Source organism: Haliotis rubra, unplaced genomic scaffold (genome assembly GCF_003918875.1).
Source record: "Haliotis rubra isolate DU_JTF1 unplaced genomic scaffold, ASM391887v1 Scf143, whole genome shotgun sequence".
NCBI classification, from domain to species: domain Eukaryota; kingdom Metazoa; phylum Mollusca; class Gastropoda; order Lepetellida; family Haliotidae; genus Haliotis; species Haliotis rubra.
In genome coordinates, this window is record NW_025765370.1 from 775,236 (window position 1) to 799,645 (window position 24,410).

A 24,410-nucleotide genomic window follows, 5' to 3' on the forward strand; every position below is an offset into this window, starting at 1 on the left:
TTTGAGATTGAGGTTTGAAATGTTTTTGTTTGTGGAAAGGGAAGAGTTCGCACAAACACAACATTGAAATCGAAATGCACGTGCATCATGCATGCATTCAGGCATAAATTGCCGGCTTGAATGGCAATCGTTAACTTGTTTTCTAACCTAGCCATAGCTTCTGTGTTCAGAAGTCAATCAATCAAGCCGGCAATTTATGCTTGAATGCATACATGATGCACAGACACGTCTTCACTTTATTCATATCACTAGTCGAGTTTTTGTTTAGCATTTGTTCACACCAAAGTAAAGTAAATTATCGCTATCACAAAGACGATCCTTCATGAACGTAAAAGTTTAGTTGCTTTTTGTCATCAAGTGAAACATTACTTCTTGGGGTGGCATTATAGAGGTAAGTGCAATATTGACAAACCTTATTGACATCAACTTCTTTTATTTAGTGAGCGTTACGTTACTAGAATCTGTACTGAGACGTCAAACTCACGAAATAAAGAAGTTCTCATCCATAAAGTTTGTCAATACAAACACTCCGACCCGCAAACTGTTTATTGAAGTATTTGAAAATGGAAGAGCATGAATACATTACACATTTATGGATAAAAACCTCTATATTCTTTATCACGACGTTTCAGAGGTACTTCTTGCTTCTTCATCAAGTAAACAAGGTGGAATGTATAAATAAAGATAAGAACAGAATGGCAGTCTCGGTCTTGTTGGCCAATATTGATGAAATATATATTTTTCATGGTTTTAACGGTTCTCTGACATTTACTCTAAACTGTTTCAATATGCGGTGCTATTTGCTGTTCGATTGCATTATGTAAGACTTGAATAGACCGCTACATATAATTCAACCGGGACTGGAGGAAAGTTGCATTGATATTGACTCGCACGTGTTTTGCATTTGTTTCAGGATTTACAGTATTGTGTGCATAGGTGGAGCCTTAAGTCACTATTAGAGCACATGCTTTATATGGAACAAAAGTGTGGCCCACAATATTTTAAGTGGGCAACCAAGCTGTCGTAACTCCGAACTACTACAAGCAGTAACACCCAAGTGCAACAGCAGTTAGATAGTCATTTCGCTTCCCAAGAGTCTGGTTGATCGATCTCTATTCCGGAGTAAATCTGTGTCTGCAGGATTCACTAGACCTAGCGCTTTAAGGACGAATAGGCGAGGATCCTTGGAAGGTAATATCTATATTCATTTGCCGTGGCCCCTGTCTGAAAATATCTATGTAACCGGGACTACGTAAAGGTAACAAGTCATGCCGTCGCTTTGATTTCTTCCTTCATAGGTAAATTACAGATAGATATATGACAGTGAATCTGACTCATCCAATGATGACACCTGAATATATTCAAGATGGTCAATTCGGATTTCAAGTATAAAAAAGAACTATTTATGGTAACTGCATTGCCAGTTGTTTTCAGAATGTACTGACAGTAGTGGTGGAACATAATGTTTCGAGAGATTATGAGCTTGCTTTGACTTTCACACTTTGACTGACCCCCAGTGTGAAACAATTCTATTTCAAAAGCGGTCTTCTTTACTCGTAAGCAGGGGAAATTCTTCCACATGGTAGTCGTAATTCGTATCAACAGCTGGAGTTTCTGGTCTATCAACGGCTAGAACTAGTTACAGACTGCCTTTGCATGGCAGGAGTTCTACAGTAAGGCGTTCGGTTGAAAATAGTACTAAATACTAACATTTGTTGTGATGTATGACAAATATACCACGAAGAAATTATGCATTTATCAACATTAATAGGGAAATGCTATATATTTGGGTAAGACTACAGAATACCGGATGCCTTCAACCATCCCTGAAAGCACGCGAGTTTACTTATGGCTCGGGTAAGGTTGATGGTTAGGGTTAGGGTGACGTGACACTAAACAACATGGCTGGTAGGTATCCGGTATTCTGTAGGTGTACATATATTTGTTATCACAGCTTTTTGAAATTGTAGACAATACACAGGCACAAATAGGAGGAGTGAGTGAGTTTAGTTTTACGCCGCTCGCAGCAATGTTCCAGCTATATGGCGGCGGTCTGTAAATAATATAGTCTGACCAGGCAATCCAGTGATCAACTGCATGAGCACCGATCTGCGCAATTGAGAACCGATGACATGTGTCAACCAAGTCAGCGAGCCTGACCACCCGATCCTGTTAGTCGCACCTTGGCACAAATAGAAAATGAATAAAGCATCAACAAATACGGCAAATACATGTCTTAATTCGAGACGAGATAATCCAGAAGGTCATATGCCTTACACTTGAAATGCTGCCGAAGCAGTTATGTGACAGCACTTCCGTTGGGATATTGTGCTTACAAAAGTAAACATCCTGAAACTATAGATATAAGAAGGTTATATGTTGTACACGCTCATCACGCTTCGGTAACGTATCTCACTTTAAAAGAAATGCTTGAAAATTTGCACATGTACACATGGGATTTGCACTTCAACAAGTTTCCAAAAGTCAAATTGTGTATTGTAATCCAAAACCAATAGATATAAAGCAAAAATGCACTACTGTGTGAAGAAGTAAAGCCTTCCCGAACAGGTGGTTGTGCACTCCTTGAGTAGCTAAAATTGTACTTTTTAAGAAAGCGCAATGGACGTAAATACCCCTCCAGTTCGCAGATCCCGCAGATGTTATTCAATGAATGAAGACTTAAAACCTCACTCACTCAATGAATGTAGGTCGCTGTTACCTACCACTGAAATTAGAGTCATCACTTGTCATATATATGCACTGAAATAATGTAATGCTACATGCACAAGTCATAATATATATGCAGAGAAAGGTCATTTAAATGAAAAAAAAACAACTTTAAAAATGATCTTGATGCAATAAATACTTGGGTTACTTGCGAAAGGTTTGATCTGACCACAAAAAATGAATATGTACGGTAATAATATTTTAGCTTCGTTTGTCGGTTAACGCCGCACTGAGCGATATTCAAGCTATATGGCGGCGGTCTGTAAATAATCGAGCCTGGACCAGACATGAAGATGGATCAATGCAATTGATACGATGACATGTGTCAACCAAGTCAGCACACTAGACCAACCACAGGCAAACTGCAGCGCAAATAGGGCTGCGCAACAGAGAGAAAAATGACCAGTCTTTCTATATGCGAGCGAAGTGAGCAAAGGTTGGCAATGTACTTCCCTCGCTTCGGTTCGAAAATATTTTTGATATCAAAATAAAATATCGCCACCATCAAAGGTAGACACCCATTTCCTCACATGGTTGTGCTCTCAGATTTCCAACCTCATATTTAATAATTACTCACGTAAAATATATTTAATTCAACCTTTTAAGCGCCACTCGTGGGATATCAAATCGTTCTTCGCCTCCATTACTCCTGCCAGCCTCCGGTTCAAGTGAAGGAACAAGAATAGGCAGAAATTAAAAAGAAATATCATATTGCCTTATTTTACTATTAAATTGTTGAGGATTAGTTTTCTAATCTGCCGTCGTTACTGTTAGAATTTTCGTAACATTTATTCCACAAAAAACACTTCTGGCGTAGTGGGCGAATGAAGCAAGTATTCCATATGGCGGACATGTGATTCTTCAAGTATACTATCCCAAAACAGAAACGCATAGGCGTTTTGTATTTTAAAAAAATCTCTAAATTACCTATTGTGTTCAAACAATCGTCAAAATATGTAACAAAAATGTTGATAACATAATTTTACACAAATGCACAAGTGAAAAGTCGATTTGACCTGAAAATGTTGATTTTGATGAGATTTCTTACAAGGATTAAAAAGGCATCACCACAACGCAAAAGAAATCACATTCCAGTTGAAATTGTGCAGCAAAGAGCATGCACTGTCTGGCTATTACTTTCGGAAATCGGCATCCGTTTTGAAGGAGTTTCAAGATCAAATCACTACGCCAAATCTTGGCGCTGCGACACTGAACATCGCCATTGAAAGAATGCTGGAGATTACCAATTTTCTGTTGCCAGGCGTCTGATTGTTAGCCTGAGCACGATATCACGGCTTGCAGCTCGTTACAACCAAACAGGTATAACAAATGACCGTCCCCGTACAGGCAGACCTCGAGTCGCCACTGCAGCCCAAGATCGGTACATCCGGGTACTACATTTGCGTGATCGTACTGCCACGTGTGAGAGCACAGCAGCCAGGGTGCCTGGACTTCGGAGGTCATCCGGTCACGTGGTCACCATCGCGCTCAACGTCTCCTTTTATCTAAGATTATCCACATGGTTGTATAGCCATTACTTTCTTCTAAACTGAAGTAAAAATTCATGTCTTAAAGTCTATTTGTGGACGAGTTATGCATGTTTGAAACATTTTTCGCAACAGATTTCTGGGTTATGCGTTTCTTTTTTGGAATAGTATATATTTAGATTTTACACCCCTGTTCCTTTACTCCGTTGAACCGGAAGCTGGCAAGGGTAATGGAGGCGAAGAACGATTTGACATGCCACGAGAGGCGCTTAAACTGTTGAATTAAATATATTTTACGTGAGTAATTATTAAATATGAGATTGGACATCCGAGAGCACAACCCTGTGAGGAAATAGGTGTCTACCTTTGATGGTGGCGATATTGTAGTTTAATATTAAAACTATTTTTCGAACCGAAGCGAGGGAAGTACGTTGCCAACCTTTGCTCTCTTCGCGCGACTGGTCATTTTCTCTTTTGTTGCGCAGCCCTATTTGCGCTGCAGTTTGCCTGTGGACCAACCGATCCCGTAAGTCGCGTGTTGCGGCAATTGATTCTTTACATTACTTTATCCTTAAAAGAACCCTATAGTAATAATCTAGATACGACCTCTGACTTTCATGTAACCTGTTGGTCAAGTGTTTCTACATTTTTTGGACCTAACCGATGAAGCTTATGAAGCCTAAATGTTTGTTCCAATGGTGCCATGAATGTTAGTTGCTCACACAAGTCAGATTCGTTTTTGAACATGATGTTTACACTAACTCTGGAGATTCTCGTCTAAAGGAACACAGGTTTTAACAACCTAATAGTGTGTTATTAATTCGTAATGATCGGTGGTCAGTCTTGATGTCTTGTGTCTTGTGATTTGTTACTTATGAAAGGAGGGTGTGTTACGACGTAAATTGTAATAAAAACGCAAATTGTAATACTTGCAGCAAATTGTAATAAACTTGACGTAAATTGTAATAAAAACGTAAATTGTAATAAAAATTGACGTAAATTGTAATACGCAAATTGTAATAAAAATTGACGTAAATTGTAATAATTTTCGTTGCGGCAAAATGTAATAAATGTTTACGTAAATTGTAATAACAGTTTTAATCACTCGTAAATTCGCGGGTGTTTGTTTTTCGTTGCATTTCATACATCAAATAAGCTTGTTAGGGCGATAACTCAAGAAAGAAATGATGGATTTTGTTCAAATTTGGTACCAAGGTATATTGGCGAGATTCACCGACACAAGTGAAATGGAGTGACCTTGAGATAATTTTCAAGGTCACAGCAAAAATCTGAGGGTTTTGCCAATATAAAGATTGTTAGCGCGATAACCTTAAGAAAGAAATGACGAAAATGATATTCGTCCTGATATATAATCGATATAAACTATCCTCTGTATCATGTCTTTTCGCAAATATCTTTTGAGGTTTTGATATGTATAAATATAAAGTGGGGTGGGGTGGGGTGGGTTTTCTAACGGGTATATCAAATCAAATGAAATCAAATCAAATTAGACACTTGTATAGCGATACATATCCAGAGTCCTGCTCATGTGCGCTTAGTCGAATGCTCGTTTGAAGAGGATGGTTTTGCGACAAGATCGGAAACTGTTGATATTTTCCGATTTTCTGACATTTTCAGGTAATCAATTCCAGAGTACAGCGTCCGGTCTGCTAAATGATCTGTCTCCGTATGTTGTGGTTCGGACAAATGGAATAGCCTAGCTGACTAGCAATGAAATGTATCACAAATTAAACTTCAGGAAACAAAATATGCAAGAAACATTTTTGTATGTTTGAGATTGGTAGAGGTCGGCTAGAATCAATCTTAGATATTAAACTGCACAAAAGGGCAATTTGAAACTACAATCGCTTGTTCAAATGACTCCCCTTCGGTTTACTGAAAGAACTCGAGAAAGAAATGATGGATTTTGTTCAAATTTGGGTTTATTGAAGATTTACCGACACCACTTTATTTTAGTGACCTTGAGGTCATTTTAAAGGTCACAGCGAAGGTGTAACAGTTTTGCACATGCCATGCTTGGTAGCCGCGAACTTAGGAAAGAATTAATAGATTTTGATCCATTTTTATAACAAGGTGTATTGGCGGGAATCCCCCTACACCAATTGAAACAAAATATGCAAAAAACATGTTGTATGTTGGTAAAAGTCAAACTTAGATATTAAACTGCACAAAAAAGCAATTTTAAACTATAATCGCTTGTTTAAGTGACTCCACCTTCATGTTTACTGAAAGGGCTTGTTTTGGAGACACTACCCACCCCTTTCAGTTGACATCATCATAAGGATATAACTCATCCTAAAGTTTTCACTTATTCATACATGGTGTCAAGGGTTCAAACTAAATACTGAATGGTCACACAAGTGTCAGCTCTCAATATGTTGTATATCTGGACACAATGATTTTGAAAATTTAAAATGAGGGTGTCCTAAAAAACAGTCCCCGTCTAAATGTAAATCCAGCAATCCAAATCTTTGAATGTTGATGATGACGGGAAGTCATCCAATACTATGCTGAACATATTTTATATGATACTATCTGAGGGTATACCATTATCCAAGAGATAGCGCAATAGTGCAGTTGTAAGGCGTCTGCCTATCACGCTGAAGGGCCTGTTTCGAGGAGGCACCGAGGTTCGGTTCCCGAGATGGGCACATTTGCGTAGTATCCTTGGACAAGATACTTAGATCTACACTGTCTCAGTTCACCCAGCTGTAAAATGGGTACCCGTGAGTATGTGCTGGCAATGTGAGTGTTTAGTTCATTGCGCCTAACAGGCAGCATGGCTGTACAGTCCCGAGGGAGTTGAAAATGTATCAGAAACTACGATAATGTCCTATGGTCGGGGATAGTAATGTACGTAGCGCCGTGAGCAGGCAATGTGCCTGGATGTGAGCGCCATATAAGCGGACTATTACTATTACTAGATACCAAATGGGAGATTGTTTTCCATTTTCTGCAAATTTGCAAGAAACATAATACCCCAATGTTGTGATGACTAATATCTCGTTAACCACATTACCCACATGAAATTTTGGATATGACTTTGCTAATGATTCCTTCAAAATAAAATGGAAGCTTTTTCAAACATTGGACATCGAGAATATAGTTAGTTTGACTACTTTTGCAACGCCCCTCGTAACATACTTAAAAGAAATGAGAACGTCTAAGGAAAAAGCATTTCGATCTCTGAATACTTCTGAGCTATTTAAATACAAAAAGCAAAGGAATAAAGTAAATAATCTGAAAAGAATAGCCAAGGGAAACTTTTAATCTATTTTTGATAACTATTTATCACCTAAGTCTACTCAATCAGGTGGTTACTTACTACTTCATCGGGACCCACTCCCCTTCTTGTCACTGATGATTCTGGGATACCTTCAGTTTTTACAGATTTGGATAAAGCTCAAACATTAAATGAATATTTTGTATCTGTTTCAAATGTTACTGATGGCGGCAAGACTTTGCCACCTGTTAGCCATCGCTGTGTTAACAGTATAACAAATGTCATTGTAACCGAAAAGTTCTGATAAGACCTTACCAGCAAACAAATCTAGTGGACCTGATGGCATTAATGAGAGTGTTAAAACGAATTTGTACATCTATAGCTGAACCTTTTTGTTTGTTGTATAATATATCACTGAGTGACTGTATTTCCTACATTGTGGAAAACGGGTAATGTTACTCTTATTTTGAAAGAAGGAAATGCATCCCTCCCAACTAATTACAGACCTATGAGTTTAATACCTATCCTTTGGAAAATCCTTGAAAGAATAATGGTAAAGCATGTGCACGACCACTTCCATGAACATAACATTTTAAGTAAATTCCAGTCAGGTTTTACTGCTAGTCATTCTACTACATCTCATCATAGACATTTATCATAATATATGCTCAGTCCTAGATAATCACCACCTTTACTGTATGCTGTTTTGTGATATTTCAAAAGCTTTTTACAGGGCATGGCATAAAGGTTTATTGCACAAATTAGAAAATGATGGTGTTCGTGGAAACGTACTTAGTTGGTTAACTAACTATCTATCTGGGCCCGGTTGTTCAATACTCGGTTATCTTAACCGCCGGTTAACTCCCAACGGCCGGATAAATCCTTAACCGGCCGTTAGGTAACAGAACGTTCAATATGCGTTGTTCAAAACATGGTTAGTCATGCCGTTAGCTAACGTCGCCGTCAAAGTTTAAGTGTGGTTAACGTCACTGGTTAGCTTCCATATATCCCATAGTTCCGTTTACTTCGGTTTACCAAGAATGGAAACACAAAATGTCGCCTGCACCCCAAGGAAAAAGAGAAGTCGAAATTTCTCTGCTGACGAAGAGAATGTAATCCAGTCAATGGTTGAGGCCAACTCAATAGTTTATCATAGGCATGCGAATGTCGTAGCGTTACGAACATTTTGTATTGGAACACAAAAGGTTCCAGCCGTTTGCATAATTTATATTCCAAAGACATATGATCCCAGCTCTGTGTGGGACTTACTTCACAGCTATAGATAAAATATAATGAATCCATGAAAATAATATTAATATTAGAAGCATGTTGTCCGTGGATAGAAAATGTATAAATATTACACACAGAGTTACGCTTAGACGGCTATCGTCTTAATGAATCTTTGAATTCCCACAAGACCTATCGCTCACTTTTCACTCCTTTAATTGCCATGACTGTATGGCCAAGTCGTGAAGATGCTATCAATATCATTTATTAATCATTTGCCAAGTCTGTCAAAAATTGTAATGTATGAACACACATTGCCAAATCTTTTAACATCAAACAATATAGATGTTGGGTAATTAATACCATAGCTTTTATCTGAAATATGCATTCAATGCCAATAGAAACTTAATACGTTACTAGCACCACGTGCAAGTAATCAAACTGTAATCGTACTATAGGCCCCAGGGCCAACACTGCTGAATAAAATCCATCTATTATCCGACCTTACTTTTGACAAGAATCTCATGAATAATACTGTGCAATATCGTCATTATCTGAACGCCTTCACAGACGCATATTCCGGAAAGATGTCTTGAAAAACATGAAGCTGCGTCTAATTTATAGATGAACATAATTTCCTCGATACTCATTAATCAGATGAACCTTCATTTAGTTCAATTCACAAGTGACTGCAGCAAATGCATAATTCTTGTTAATGACTTCAAGGACAGAAAACATGTATTATATTTCATAAGTGTATTATAGAACGCTGCAACGATTCGGCAGAGAAATACTATTGTGCCATAGTATTCCTTATATGAACCCATCAGTGTATAACATTAGCATTCAGATATTGTTATAAAATAAGTTAAAAATTCCAAATATTATCGTGTAATATGACAAGAGATATAGTGTTGTGTTCGCTGTGACAAAAAGGTTTCGATATTCAAATATAACATTTAATCAAAGTGACTACGAAGTAGGCCTGCATATCACTCACAACAGAAATAGATACATACTATTGCTGAAATGATTAGTAAAAATATAATTAAAATCCATCTATGGGAAGGGATGCCAGACGGACATCGGATAATTACTTGGAGTATAGACTTTCAAAAATAGCATATTAATTAACAATGATATCAGTTTTTAATAAAATCACTAATAATTCTGAAACGTTGCCGATAAGCCTGGAATCGTGTTCAGATGTTTTCATAAATACACTCACACGAACGCCCAAGTGCACTTTGCGCCCTATTGGATAGTGTTTACAAAATCACGTTTCGCGAAGGCCGGTATTGAAACGCCAATTACATCACTTGTATTTCATATTCAGCGGCGACAAATGAATCACTGCATTCTAAGGCTGGGACGGGTACTCGGGTACTCGAATTCGGGTCGGGTACAGCTGGAATCGAGTCCTATATCTAGGAATCGAGTATCCGGAAAGGGAGAGAGCTCTGTAATGACAAGGGCAGACAATAGCTTGTCTTTTTTCATTTTTGACGTAACACACATTTACATCATTGAGTGAGTGAGTTTAGTTTTACGCCGCACTCAGCAATATTCCAGCTATATGGCGGCGGTCTGTAAATAATCGAGTCTGGACCAGACAATCCAGTGATCAACAACATGAGCATCGATGTGCGCAATTGGGAACCGATGACATATGTCAACCAAGTCAGCGAGTCTGACCACCCGATCCCGTTAGTCGCCTCTTACGACAAGCATGGGTTACTGAAGATCCATATTCTAACCCGGAAATTCACGGGTTTTTTACATCATTGGTATTGTCCGATTAATGGAGCATAGTTTTAATTACTGTAATTTATCTGTGCATGAGCAGTGAATAGTTAAGTTACAGTAGCAGCAGGAACAAAACGTTCGTTGTTATAACGAGGAATGTAAGTAATGGTGTTACTCTCTATATTGGTTAAACAGACGTAAATTAAATAGCTTGAGGTCAGTTTTAATGTCTTATTACCAACTGTTCAAGTTTTCTACAATAATCTCTGTCAAATCGTGATTGAATATTCAGAAAGTTGACCCGAATGTATTTCTTACATTTCCGGGTACTCGATTCCGATTCGGGTACGTACATGCGGGTACTCGATTCCATTGTTTCCTACTCGTCCCAGTCCTACTGAATTCCTAATACATTTTAGAATCTAATTACAACTGGGTTTTTTTGGCACCAATACCCAGTGTCTAGATAAAGTGAAACGAAAGATATTGGGGGTGGAAACAACTGCTGTGCTCGAAAGACAACACCTGTTTGAAATGTAAACAAAGAAAATTTCAGACTTTATACTGTGTAGCATTTTCTCAAATTTTCAGACACCCATTTGCATGGAAAGAGCATAGTAGCAAGAAATAGGAAATTAAAAATAGATACAATACAGGAATGTGATGTAGTTACACGAAACTGTCAAGTTTCTGTGCTGCGTGACGCCATGACTGACGCAAAATCACGCAGAACGACAACGGTAATAATCGGCATTTCTGGCTTCTTCTCTATCTTAAAATGGGAGTGTATTTGGCAATTTCTCTGAGGTGAAGGTCGGTAGAATAAGAGCATACACAATCACCATATCCCGCCGATTACACTTTCAGTATCATAATATAATCGTTCGGATATTTTTTCATGAAACTAATTTAATTATCTACATGTAGCCTTGTTCAATATCATATCATACGTGGGTATAGGGTGTACGTGTTATATTCTTTGAAAGTGTTTGTTTGAATAATATTTACAGAAGAAATTCACACATTTAGTGTAGTAAAGCATATATAAACCTTTCCACAAGTGTTAAAAGATTAAACGTAGGCATCATGTACTTGTACAACATGTATTTTAGTTCCTATGATGTGCATAGTTACAGTTTCGTATGTAACTCTTCGTCAGAATAATTTCCAATATCGAAGTCAAGTCCACGATACACCCTATCCTTTCTTTGCTGAACTGGCGTCATGAAAGCAGTGTTAGCCATAAACGCCATTTGCGAGTTATGTTAGCGGCGGTCCTTAGGTGTGTTAACTTAACGTCACGTTAACAGCCTGTTAAAAGTTAACAGAGTTTTGAACAACAAGATAACCCTCTGTTATTAGGTAACACTCGGTTAAATGTACTTAACGGCTGGTTTAAAGATAACCGAGTTTTGAACAACCGGGCCCTGATAGACGACAGTGTGTCTCTGTTAATGGAACATTATGAAAAACTAAATGTTACTGCAGGGGTTCCTCAAGGATCTGCCCTTGGTTAATTTGTGTTCCTTGTATATATCAATGATTTACCTGGAAATTTACAAAATATCACAATAATGTTGGCCGATGACACATCAATCGTCGTTGCGGGAAAATATGTAAAATCCATAGAAGCAACTCTCAACTATGATTTAGCCCAATTGAATAAATGGGCAGAAAAGTGGTGTGGTGTGTTCTAACGGTTATATCTAGCATACTTTAAGACAGAGGGTGTGGTGGTGGTTCTAACGGTTATATCTCAACTACATGTAGAGGCGGGAGGCCTAACGGGTATGAACAACAATAAAAACTTTCATGCATTTATGACCCAAATTTTCGAACCTTTTATCAGTCTCTAAAAGGGAGATGGCAATAGATTTTAGTGAGCTTCGTCCTTCAAGCCTGAACACCTTTTAATATGGTTGATTAATCCTTTGTCATTTATCAAAAAGTAGTGAGGTTGTGCTTTATTGTTATAGATATCTAAAATATATGGACACTATTTGTTGGTAACTGTCATCAGACATTATTTGACGACATTTCTCATGGTTTGAATATAGCCGACTTTATAGAAGATAAATATCAGTTTACAACACAACTGCCTAAATCTTGGTATTTTCGAAACCAGAGAAGGGATATGCCGATATTTAGGTCGTTAACCCTAGCATATTATGGTCACGAATATAATTTTCTATTTATTACCGAAGTCTTTAATTGCGGAAATTACGCGATAATCTACTTTCCAACAAATGCAGGCTCCCCGTCATCGTTGTATTTAGAAGGCGGCTTCTTGGAAGCAACGTGACGTCATAACATTGTTCATGATGTCATGTCACCATGACAAAGTGATATTTTACCCGGTGCATATTGCATGAAAACAAATTATCCCCGATATGTTTGCCCTCGTATGTTATAAGCATTAACTTGTTTGAGTGGCATTTTAGAAGTTGAGACGTACAATATGGAACAAGTTTTTATGGATAACAACTTCTTTATTTCGTGAGTGCGACGTTTCGATACAGATTCTTGTACCGTTGTCAAGCAAGAGTGATACATGAAGTGGAGGAGCTGCATATTTATACTGTGTATAACAAAGAAACTACATACATTGTAATTGACAAAGGAAACAACATAATTGCCATAATTGGTTAAACAGTAAGCTGATGAAGCCAGTGAGTACACAAAAGATAGTGAATGGAAGCCAGAGATGTATAAATACAGGAGTGGTACAATGAAGGAGATGTTTATACAATAGGTGCGATGTTTATACAATAGATTGGGCTTGGTGGAGGAGTGGATCATAAGCTGATGGAATGAAAGTATCCTTGGTCACGGTTGATGGTGGGCTTATGGCGTTTGATGTGAATGGCTTCGGTGAGCTTGCGTTTAGTGAAGTCCGTTTGGTTGTTGGCGAGAATGGTGAAGTCGGACCACTCTATTTGATGATTGGGGTTTGCTTTGATGTGGTCAGAGATAGCTGATTTGGTGTCGGAGTTAGCAACAGAGGTGCGATGTTCTTTGACTCGGGTGCTGATGGGTCGGGATGTTTCACCTATGTAGCTTTGTCCAGAATCAGTTTATTTTATAAATAACACATTTCGGGTTGTTGTTGTTGACGGTGGGTTGTTTTCTTCCGTTGGCATGGAGGAGGTTGTTGAGGCTGGAGGACGCTGAGAAGGTTGTGTCTATGCCTGCCTTTTGTTTCAGTCAAGTCAAAAGGCCCCCTAAAATCAAGACCGGCGTCATCTCTACATTGACCAGAAGAGCCAAAAACATCTGCTCAACAAACCTACAAGAAAAAAGGAAAGTCTTTGTAGAACGCAACCACTACCCACCTGAAATAGTCAACAGAACCATCGAAGCAACGCTTTCACCTCCTGCCAAAAGATCTAAACCAGAATCAGCCCCCATCAAGATATCCATTCCCTACATAGGTAAACCATCACATCAAATCAGCCGACTCCTGAAACAACAGGCAGGCATAGACACAACCTTCTAAGCAATAATCCGAAGGTCACTGAATTCGACTGGCGTTAGACGATACTCCCAACGCATCTTGGTACTACCTTTAAGCAAAACATATTAATTCTGTCTTGTATTTTCGCACTAAAAAGTTAGACATGTGCAAAACACTTTTCACTGTGAACTTAAAATGAGCACAAGTTTCCCAATCAATTGGTGTTGGGGGAATCCCGCCAATACACCTTGATATAAAATTGGATCAAAATCTATTAATACTTTCCTGAGTTCACGGCTACCAAGCCTGGCATGTGCAAAACTGTTACACTTTCGCTGTGACCTTTAAATTGACCTCAAGGTCACTAAATTCAAGTGGTGTCGGTAAATCTCCAATCTCCAGTCAATAAACCTTGGTACCAAATGTGAACAAAATCCATCATTTCTTTCTCGAGTTCTTTCAGTAAACAGAATGGGGAGTCATTTGAACAAGCGATTGTAGTTTTGAAATTGCTTTTTTTGTGCAGTTTAATATCTAAGTTTGATTCTAGCCGACTTCTACCAATCTCAAACATAGCATATTTTGTTTCCTGAAGTTTGTGATGCATTTTATTGCAGATTTTACGTTTTTTGTGAGTACCAAGCCAAGATACAAAGTCTCACAAAATGGGGATCGTGAGGCTGCAACATAGCAAAACCAATTTGCTTGAGGCTGACAGATAATATGTAGAAAAATAAAACATAAAAACAACTGCATTTGTATCATATTCTAGGTAAGGCTGACTACTATTTGAACGTCCCTCGTAGTTATACCCGAACACCCACCCACCTCTCCGACTCTACATGCATGCAAGTGTGTTAGATATACCCGTTAGAAACCCACCCCTACCCCACCCCCCTTATATGTATACATATCAAAACCTCAAAAGATATTTGCGAAAAGACATGATACAGAGGACAGTTTATATCGATTATATATCAGGACGAATATCATTTTCGTCATTTAGCTAAGAGGGTGTGTGTGTTTAACTCTAATGTTTTAAGATTCAGAATTTCGGTTACCAAAACGCGTCTGGAATCGTTGGAATTATTAAATTATTGAATTATGTCCTGGCTGTTGACATGATGCATGATACCAAAACCTGAATCTCAACATACTGCAAAACATCACTTTTTTCCCGGTAACACAACCTTTATGGCTTCTCAGTACGATTCACAATCATGTTCCTCTGTCAAGGCTGTCCCTCTTGTATGTAGTATCAGACATGAAAGCATGTAGAATATATAAATTGAGCTTATCAACAACAACACTTATACTGTGTAGTATCAGCTTCCAACTTTGCAAGAAACAAACCCAACACACTCACTCACTCCATGCATTGTTGCAGGTACTATGGCTACAGGGTTATTGCTGTCTGTGGTCCTGTCTGATGTTCTTGACAACAGTCTCAATATAGCCGTGACAAACAGTATTTTCAATTGTGCGATACGGTGTTACTCAAGTGGTTGTTCCTCTTTCTTCTATAACAAAGCGACTCACCAGTGTGCCATATCACCGCACACATATCGCCATGGAAACATTGTGTTGGCATCCAACACGGGAATGAAGCTGTACTCTTGGAATCTAGGTAGGTGGTTGTTAAGATGTATGTTACACCATACAAGGGTCAATAAATGACCATGTGGGGTTAATACAAAAATTAGGAATTCCGCAATAACAAAAGTGGACTTGAAATAAAAATGAAACGGATTGTTAATTACAAAAGATACTAAAACAGTAGGGAAGCTGAGTCAGTAATGATATGTACGACCGTGAAGATCGGGGATAGAATTGGTCTTCAGCAACCCATCCGACAAACAGGATCGGGTGGTCGGGCTCGTTGATACATGTCATTGTAGGGCAATTGCGTAAATCGATGCTCATGATTTCAATCACTGGATCGTCTAGTCCAGACTTGATTATTTACAGAGAAACGTAATATAGCTGGAATATTTCTTCATGCGGCGTTAAACAAACAAACAAAAGTTATATATTACTTATAAGAGGCCAATATATTGCCGAGGTTAATAAACGGCGAGAAATCCCTTTCCATTCACTCTCGCAAATAACTCTTTCCCAAATAAGAGGACACACTTGATTTGTCTGGTTTGTACTTTGGTTTATCCATGAAACTGTTTCAGATGGATGTTCGTTATCAGACGGCTGGATTTACCACCCTCCCTCTAATCTCTGCTACAAGCGCAGTGATTACAAAGTAAACAGTACCATGGCACAGACCTTGTGTAGAGATGCTGGAGCAAGACTTGTTGTCGTCGACACTGCCGAGAAGAACGACCATCTTCTAACATTACATCTGACTCCAGGTGAATATGAGTGAGAGAATGAGTAAGTTCATTTTTACGCCGATTTCATCCAGCAATATCACTGCGGGGGACTCGATAAATGGGTTTCACACATTGTAGCCATGTGGGTAAATATCGTATTTAGATCACATATTGCAAAGTCTGACTTTAGTTTGGTGGGAGACTCTTATGCATGTATATAATTCATACTATCCATCATCCTTTTCTACAATTTAGTTTAAAAAAAGAAATCTGTTTTGTTCACCCTTTTTCAAACATAACTTTACTTTACATTTTTAATCTCTGTGTGGTTATCACATGTTCCTTCTGTGAAGGGGCGGTTGGGTAGCCTTGTGGTTAAAGCTTCCGCTCGTCACGCCGAAGACCTGGGTTCGATTCCCCAAAAGGGGTAATATGTTTGAAGCCCTTTTCTAGTGTCCCCCGCCGTGATATTGTTGGAATATTGCTAAAAGCGGCGTAAAACTAAACTCACTCACTCACTCCTTCTGTCTTGCGATAGTGTTTATCTACCACTTATTTACAAATTTACCACTGGATGATGCAAATGGATTTATGTTATCAAAACTGATATATTGTGGAGCGGTTTGTTTGTGTTAATATCCATCTTTTGCGTTTACAGATTTGACTGAGGAGAAACGTTGCACGAATAAGCTGTGCTGTCATATCTCGAACACGAAATGTCGATCCTGTTTTATATATGGCCAACAGTTCAGCCATTTGGGAAGCATGTTTTTTTCAAACATTATGGAATTGGATATGTAGTGCATGACGAACGCATTAGGTTGCCATCAATGAACTTTCTTCATTCTACTGAACCTATCTGATTTGTAGAGGTTTGGATTTTGTTATAAATTGTACTTACATTTCAGTATTCATGTATAATCTTTCCCATGTATTACGCTGGCTGAACAGGAAAACGGGCACTAGTAAATCAAATCTAAGCGCAGTCAAAAGCTGAAATCTTGTTCATTCATTTTCCAGGATTTTTGCACTTCTTCTCGAGAGGATCACTCTACTTCACCTCCGCTTTCCGTCGGAGATTGAATAAATAATTGGAAATTATTGTTTTGTAAATCCATTTTCACAATCCAGTTATTGGCTCCTTCCGTATAGCTCTAATAAAAATCGTAAATCATCTTTCTACGGTTTCAGATCAGAAGTCGTGGATTGGGCTTCGTAAAGTTTCTGGAACTTGGAAATGGAGCAACGGAGAAACACTTGGACCTTTCACGGCCTGGAAGTCCACTCATCCAGAAAATGGCAAGGAGTGTGGCGTTTTGACAGGATATCTTCAAGGATGGTCATCATTTAACTGTCTCACTGATCATGATGTTAACTATATATGTGATAAGGAGATGAAAGATGACGTGATGAATTTATGTGTCTAAGATGGAAAACAAGGAACTAATGCAATATTATTCTTTAACGAACCACGTAAGATTTGTTCATGCTTGCAAACCTTCCTCTTACACCACTGAGGTAATTAGTTGTGACACTTCTTTTACATGATACCCATGAAGATTTTCGGCAATAAATCTTTGATTTGGTCTACTGCAACCCATGCTGTCGTAAGAGGTGACCAATGGGATCATGTGGTCAGACTTGCAGAATTGGGTACTGAATGTTACCGTGTCCCAGATGCGTAGATCATTGCTCATGATCTCAATCATTGGACTGTCTGGCCTAGACTCGATTATTTACAGACTGTTGCCACAGAGCTGGCAAACTCTTACACGATGTGGCTGGAAAATTATAATATGAGTATAATATATAATTAGATCCGGTGCTCATCCATCCTCCAGATCATTCCAAAAGGGGACTGATACTTAGCTTACCTCTTTCATCTTGTCTGGAGCCTGTCTTATCATTTTCATTCGCTGAAAACCACCCACGCTATATCTAGACATTCAATGAACTCACCCCTACCTGTTAATCATGTAACCCCACCTCTCTATCTCGGATAATCACGGAACCACACCCTCTCCACTTTTATCTCTGTGATCTCTCTCCATTCCCTCTTTGATCCGAGATTCAGTCATTCCTATCCAATCTGGAATGTACTTCACCCAACCTACTCAAGTGAATATAGATCTCTGAAACCCAACCCTACTCAAGTGAATAGATTCTCTGAAATCTGACAGGTACTTCACCATCTTGTAACTAGTACATTCTTTGGCAGCTTGGACTCTGCTAACGGCACTATATCCCTTCATCCCTCCTCAACGGTAGGTCACACGATTTTAACTACTGAATGAACTCATTTGACACTTTGGTTCTTATTATCAATTTGTTTACATTCATTGTATTTTGGATACACATTTCAACACTCTTGTAAACACAATAGAATATTTCTGTTTTGAGCATATTTTCATGTATAGATGCCTTCGGGTCTAGAATCTCTTGGTACAACCAGTATAATACAGTATAAAAATTGATTTTTGAAAGGTTTAAAGACTTGATAATAGGGTAAACACAGTCTCCATCATATGCCTCACACAACATCAAGATCAGAGGTTGAGTGAAGATCATGTTTTCGACACAATTCATTCACCTAAAGAAATGTCAGAATATGTTCCAACGTCTCCTGGAATATCATGGAGAGTAGTATTAACAGTGGAACATAAAAGGTGTGTTGGTTGTTTAACGTCATATCCAGTAATATTCCAACTGTGCAAGTGGAATGTCTGATGTCCAAAACAATAAAGTTGTTGATATACTGTCTGAGAATAGTTTTGTTGTAAATGATATTCATCTATACAGTTTAGTTTTGTAGTATTAGTTAGTCATGAAGAATAGTATTAATAGTGGAACATTAAAGGTGTGTTTGTTCTTTGACGTCGCATCCTGTAATATTTCAGCTGTGCGAGAGCAGTGTCTGAGGTCCAAATGTCTGCGGTCCAAAACAATACAGCTGTTGATATACTGTCTGAGGCTAGTTTTGTTGTAAATGATATTCATCTATACAGTTTAGTTTTGGAGTATTAGCTTTACTTTTCAAAACTTGTTTCGCAACTTAGTATATGTTCTGTGCTTCTGGATTAGTTTTTTTCTGTACAGTAAGTGTTTGGGTTAATGCCAGTGTTTTGTCGGTTGTTCTTGACTGCATTGGCTCGTTGAAACATTCATTTGTTCATTTCAACCGTGAACCGTGACACTATGCCACTTTGAAATCAATAGACAATTTACAGGTGACCGAACCTGAGACAAACATTACCCAAAACACATGTGTTAGACGTTCTGCTTCAAACACCTGGTGATATACGCGATGACTGTTGAGGCACTGAGTGACTTCAGTGTCATTAGTCATGTCGTCAGGCAGTTGTAGTCAGAAACATTATGTACATTAATCTTTCAACATACAGAGGTCGTGCTGATTGAACATGTAAACAAATAATAAATCACATGACATGGGACTGCTTTAATGTTCAGACTACGTCATATCTTCAGGGAGAAAGGTAAACCCTCTATAAATAATGACCATGCTTTTTTTGAAACAAACACAGATCTCTGGAAAAGTAGTATTCTCACGAAGGCACTTTGTCCACAATTAATTCATGTTGACTTTAACCGTTACTGCATTTCCTTTAGGTACATACACTAACGCTTGTGCGATGTATTTAAATATTGGCCAACATACTTAGTTATCATTGACGTGCGTGAAGGCTTTACTGTTTACACTTTTCGTGCTATTGCTGTGTGGTATTGCGAGGAGGGAATAAGCTTTCCGGATGGAATGTCTCCCGAACAAGCAGCCTCACAAGTTGATATATTTAATCGCCGTTAACGAACAGGATAGGGGCTCTCCTAGAATGTCAAATGAAAACAATGTTATTCTGAGAATATTATGATTGAAAGTTCAACTTCAAATGGTGTTTTTCGGAGTTTGAAGACAACGTGTAACATGCCGGTTAAGATGACGCGTCTGAAGGGTCAAGACTAAGGACTTACTATTTTTGCTTTAAGGAGTAATTTTCTTAACTGAATGAAAGTAAAACACGCGAGATACATGACAATTATCTTCGTAACCATCACTCATAAACACTTTCAGTGTTTAATAGACATAGATTTATTCCGGTTATTGTATTGCGATATTGAATTTAGGATTTACAAGAGAAACGCCCGTCGTTGTTCTCAATTCTCGCCCATGTATTAGAGCAAGGTACTATAAGTCCCCATGGTCCCTAGTATGGTGATCTACCTTCGGTTGTTGGCGATCTATAGCCTGTTTTTATATTGTATTTTCCAAATAGTACTATTAGTTTTAACTTTCCGCGCTAGTTTTAATTCTAATTGTGCTATTCTAGTTGCTTTACTGTCCTTTGACGACAGGTTTATATAATATCCACATGTTCCATTTCAATGACAAATATGTTCTCGTCACGATATGGCTGAAATATTGCCTATGTGACGTTAAATATGAACTCACTCACTCACTCACTCACCCATATGTTAGAGGTTTGTCACATTTATATTTTCTGAAGAGACAAGTCCAATGGCGTCAAAAAGACGTTTAGTAATATTTTGTTGAACCTTGGTACAAAATGAATACGTAGTAGTAACCTCACGTTTTCTCATATAAATTAGGGATGGTGAGGTAGCATAGTGGTTAAGGCGTTCGAACCAGGGTTCGAATCCCTACATGTGCACAATGTGTGAAGCCCATTTCTGGTGTCCCCGTCGTGATATTGCTGGAATATTTGCGTAAACCCAAACTTACTCACTCACTCATATGAATCATATCAATATGAGAGTCACATAATATGTCACAAGGGGATTGTTTTTCTCATCCACAACAAATAAATAACATTTTCAATTATTTAACCAAAACTTGACATTACATGAGTTACTTTTTCAATACGAATTTATATAAGCGTCCCTTAAAATCTCACAATTAATACTTTCATCTGTGATATGCTGCAGTTAGTAACAAATTACGATCTAGTAAAGTTGGTATGCCCGTAAAACACGCTCTTCTGATGTAATGATATTGTGTATAGTAAGGACCATAAAAAACCAAGCATGACACTTTTGCAGGAGTGGTTAATACAAAACCCAAATACCTTCTTGCACAAGCATGAAACGAATGGGGAGTAATGCAACAGTTCTCTCTTGCAGATGAGTGAGTTACGTTTTACGCCGCTTTGAGCAATATTCCAGCAAAATCACGACGGGGAATCGAACCCGGGCCTTCGGCGTGACGAGCGAACGCTTTAACCACTAGGCTATCCCAGAGCGCCTCCTGCAGATGTATAGGATGTATTTTCTGTACAAATAAATCAGACGAGGCCATTATGTAAATCAAAGTACAACACATCGATAGACACACTCAAATATGGATTATTACCTTCGTATAGTTTCGTGTAAAGGCATAAGGAATGTCAAATTATGCACATTAGTATTTACGTATCCATAAGCTGATGGTTCAATGTGGTTCTTTTAAAAACTCCTACATATTCGGAAACACTTTTTGAAACTGCCGTCGAAGGGAAAGCACTGCCACAAGCTAATCGTGTCAGACTGAGCTGGTATTTTCAAGGTAAAGCTTTCTTTTGCATAAGTAATAGGAACGCGCATTAAACTGCCTTTGGTGTTTGAATAGAATAAGAAATGAATAACCAGCTGTCAAAGTTTTGATTGGAAAGACCTATATCGTCTCAAATGGCCCGTCATTGTCGTCTTTGTTCATAACGTCATAAACATGTACCGTTTTCACGTCTTTGCAAAACGGATGCAGTGAAACTTTTTTGTGATCGTGTGACACTGCTACAAGACACAGACACTGATACAATAGCCATCCTTTGTTTTCAATGAAACTAAACTAGTCTTCAAAAATATTATTATTCTCCAAACTTAAGGTCACAAAGGCTGACATATAGTGATCGCCATGATAGCAAGACGAGGTTCTAAGTTCCAACTTTCTCCTCCGAAGATTTTGGCCATTCTCTTATGTTCTTTAAAACTTATCTTTGGCTGTGTAAACATCTGCTGCTGTGAAAATGTCAAAATGAGGACGCTGGAGATGGCTAATTATTTCTGCTGAATTCATCACAATGTGTTCAAATCCTCAAAATATACAGAAAATCTTCTTCTATCAATGCTAAAATCAGCTGAGCTTTTCTTTTTGTTGTCTTTCTTGATGATTCTAACTATAAACCGGTCACAGTACGGTTTACCAATGAACACTTTGTTTTATCTGACCTACTGGAAATTCATTGAGCGTACATTATGCACCTTGGGAATGTCAACTTACAATAGGTCCCAATCAACCGCTACGTGTCGTACGAGGCAACATGATAAATTATTGGGTGTTCAGCCTCAGTGGCTTGGAATCTGTCTGTCTGTCCAAGTCCTTTCAGAGTGTGGCGTTAAGAACGTCCCTTGTCGCGTTGACAACAACCGCGATCATGTCACAGTTAACGAGACCGCCTCCGTGGTGTAGTGTGTTAGAGCGTCCGCCCGGAGAGCGGAAGGTCGCGGGTTCGATCCATGACCGTGTCATACCAAAAGACGTTAAAATATGATACTTGTTGGTCCCCGCCTGGTGCTCTGCACTAATGGGTACAACAAGGACTGGTCGTCTCGGAGTCAGTATAATGTGTCTGAGTGGGATATTCATGCTTCACTGCGGCATGGTATCTCAGTGGGCTAGCACTATAAAACCAGCTTAAGTCTGGGCTAGTACAAGCAGCCGCACATACACATACACACGCATGCACGTCGTTATATGAGCGAAATATTCTCAAGCACGACGTTAAACCCCATTTCACCTCACCTCACCTCACAGTTAACGATGCCATGGATAGTACTTCCCGAAAGGTAATTATAAAGAGGAAGACCTCCAAGGGAATGCAGGCATACAACAGTCTCGGGGGTCTCATTTGGATGTTGAGTGGTTCCAGCACCACTTCCTGAAACACTTTCATCCTGAGAGACCTCAGCTGATCATCCTCAACAGCCACAGTAACCATGTGACACATATATAATTCAAGCCAAGGAAAACAACATCACTTTGTTTGCAAGGCAAGCTGCTTAAAATGTCATTGTTCGTTTGAAAGACGCAGAAAGACATTGATTTGGAACAAGTTTTTATGGATAACAACTTCTTTATTTCGTGAGTGCGACGTTTCGATACAGATTCTTGTACCGTTGTCAAGCAAGAGTGATACATGAAGTGGAGGAGCTGCATATTTATACTGTGTATAACAATGAAACTACATACATTGTAATTGACTACGTCAGATCTAAGGTATTTGCCACCCCGACTAATGCATTCTTTAATAAGTATATTTTCTGGAAAATATATTTGTGAAGAATTAAAAACCAAACTAACCAAAAAAAGGATGCCTTATTTGGTCTTTGGGCTCATGATCGGATGGTCAGGTGGTCTGACTTGGTTGACACATGTCATCATATCCCATCTGGGTAGATCGTTGCTCATGATGTTGATCACGGGATTATCTGGTTTAGACTCGATTATTTACAGACCGCCGCTATATAAACTCACTGGCAAAAGAAACGTCACCTCGCTTTTTTAATATGACACAAAACATCAAACTCAGATTTTGGAAATGTAACAGTCATATTTGGAAAATTAATGGTTTTACAACATTCTGAATGATGAAAGTGTGAACTACAGATTTGAATGACCAATTGAATCGAGGACAGTTGACTGTCCGGTATTCGAGCACCATCTGTTTCATCATAAGCGGCTCTAAACTGAAGACAGACAGTTAAATACAGTCAATATCGTGTGTGGTCACCCCTGGCTTGTATGCATGCATGGACAAGACGTCTAGCGGATAATGTTAGTCGTCTGATCACATGTATCGGGATTCTCCGCCATTCTTCCTGTAGGGCCTGTTCCAACGCCCCTCTTGTCTGTATGGGTGGCTGTCGCTTGTTGATTTGTCGTCCAAGGTGGTCCCACAGGTGCTCAATCGGGGACAAGTCGCGAGATCGAGCTGGCCAAGGAAGTAACGTCACATTCTGGGCATTAAGGAAGTCCATACTGATGCGTGCCTTTTGAGGTGTGGCGTTGTCTTGTTGGAACATGGTACGTGGGTGATTCTGGATGAATGTCACGACGACTGGTCTTAAAACTTCATTGATGTACCGTGCAGCTGTTAGATTACCATGAATCCGATAAGATCAGTCTTCATGTC

The 24,410-nt window shown here is 38.8% G+C and overlaps 1 protein-coding gene across 2 annotated transcripts; it reads left to right on the forward strand.

Annotated features, from left to right (window-relative positions):
• The first annotated feature begins 301 nt into the window (after positions 1 to 301).
• Positions 302 to 18,298, forward strand: LOC124269249 (C-type lectin domain family 4 member M-like). 2 transcript variants are annotated; one of them, XM_046704264.1, is made up of 5 exons: positions 302 to 391; positions 1,007 to 1,191; positions 15,273 to 15,512; positions 16,066 to 16,248; positions 17,401 to 18,298. In XM_046704264.1, the coding sequence occupies exons 3-5, from the start codon at positions 15,278 to 15,280 to the stop codon at positions 17,634 to 17,636; spliced, it is 654 nt and encodes a 217-aa protein (XP_046560220.1). In that variant the 5' UTR covers positions 302 to 391; positions 1,007 to 1,191; positions 15,273 to 15,277; the 3' UTR covers positions 17,637 to 18,298. The 2 variants fall into 2 exon arrangements, with proteins under 2 accessions (XP_046560220.1, XP_046560221.1); XM_046704265.1 differs by lacking the exon at positions 302 to 391 and having other exon boundaries at positions 881 to 1,191.
• Positions 18,299 to 24,410: the final 6,112 nt, after the last annotated feature.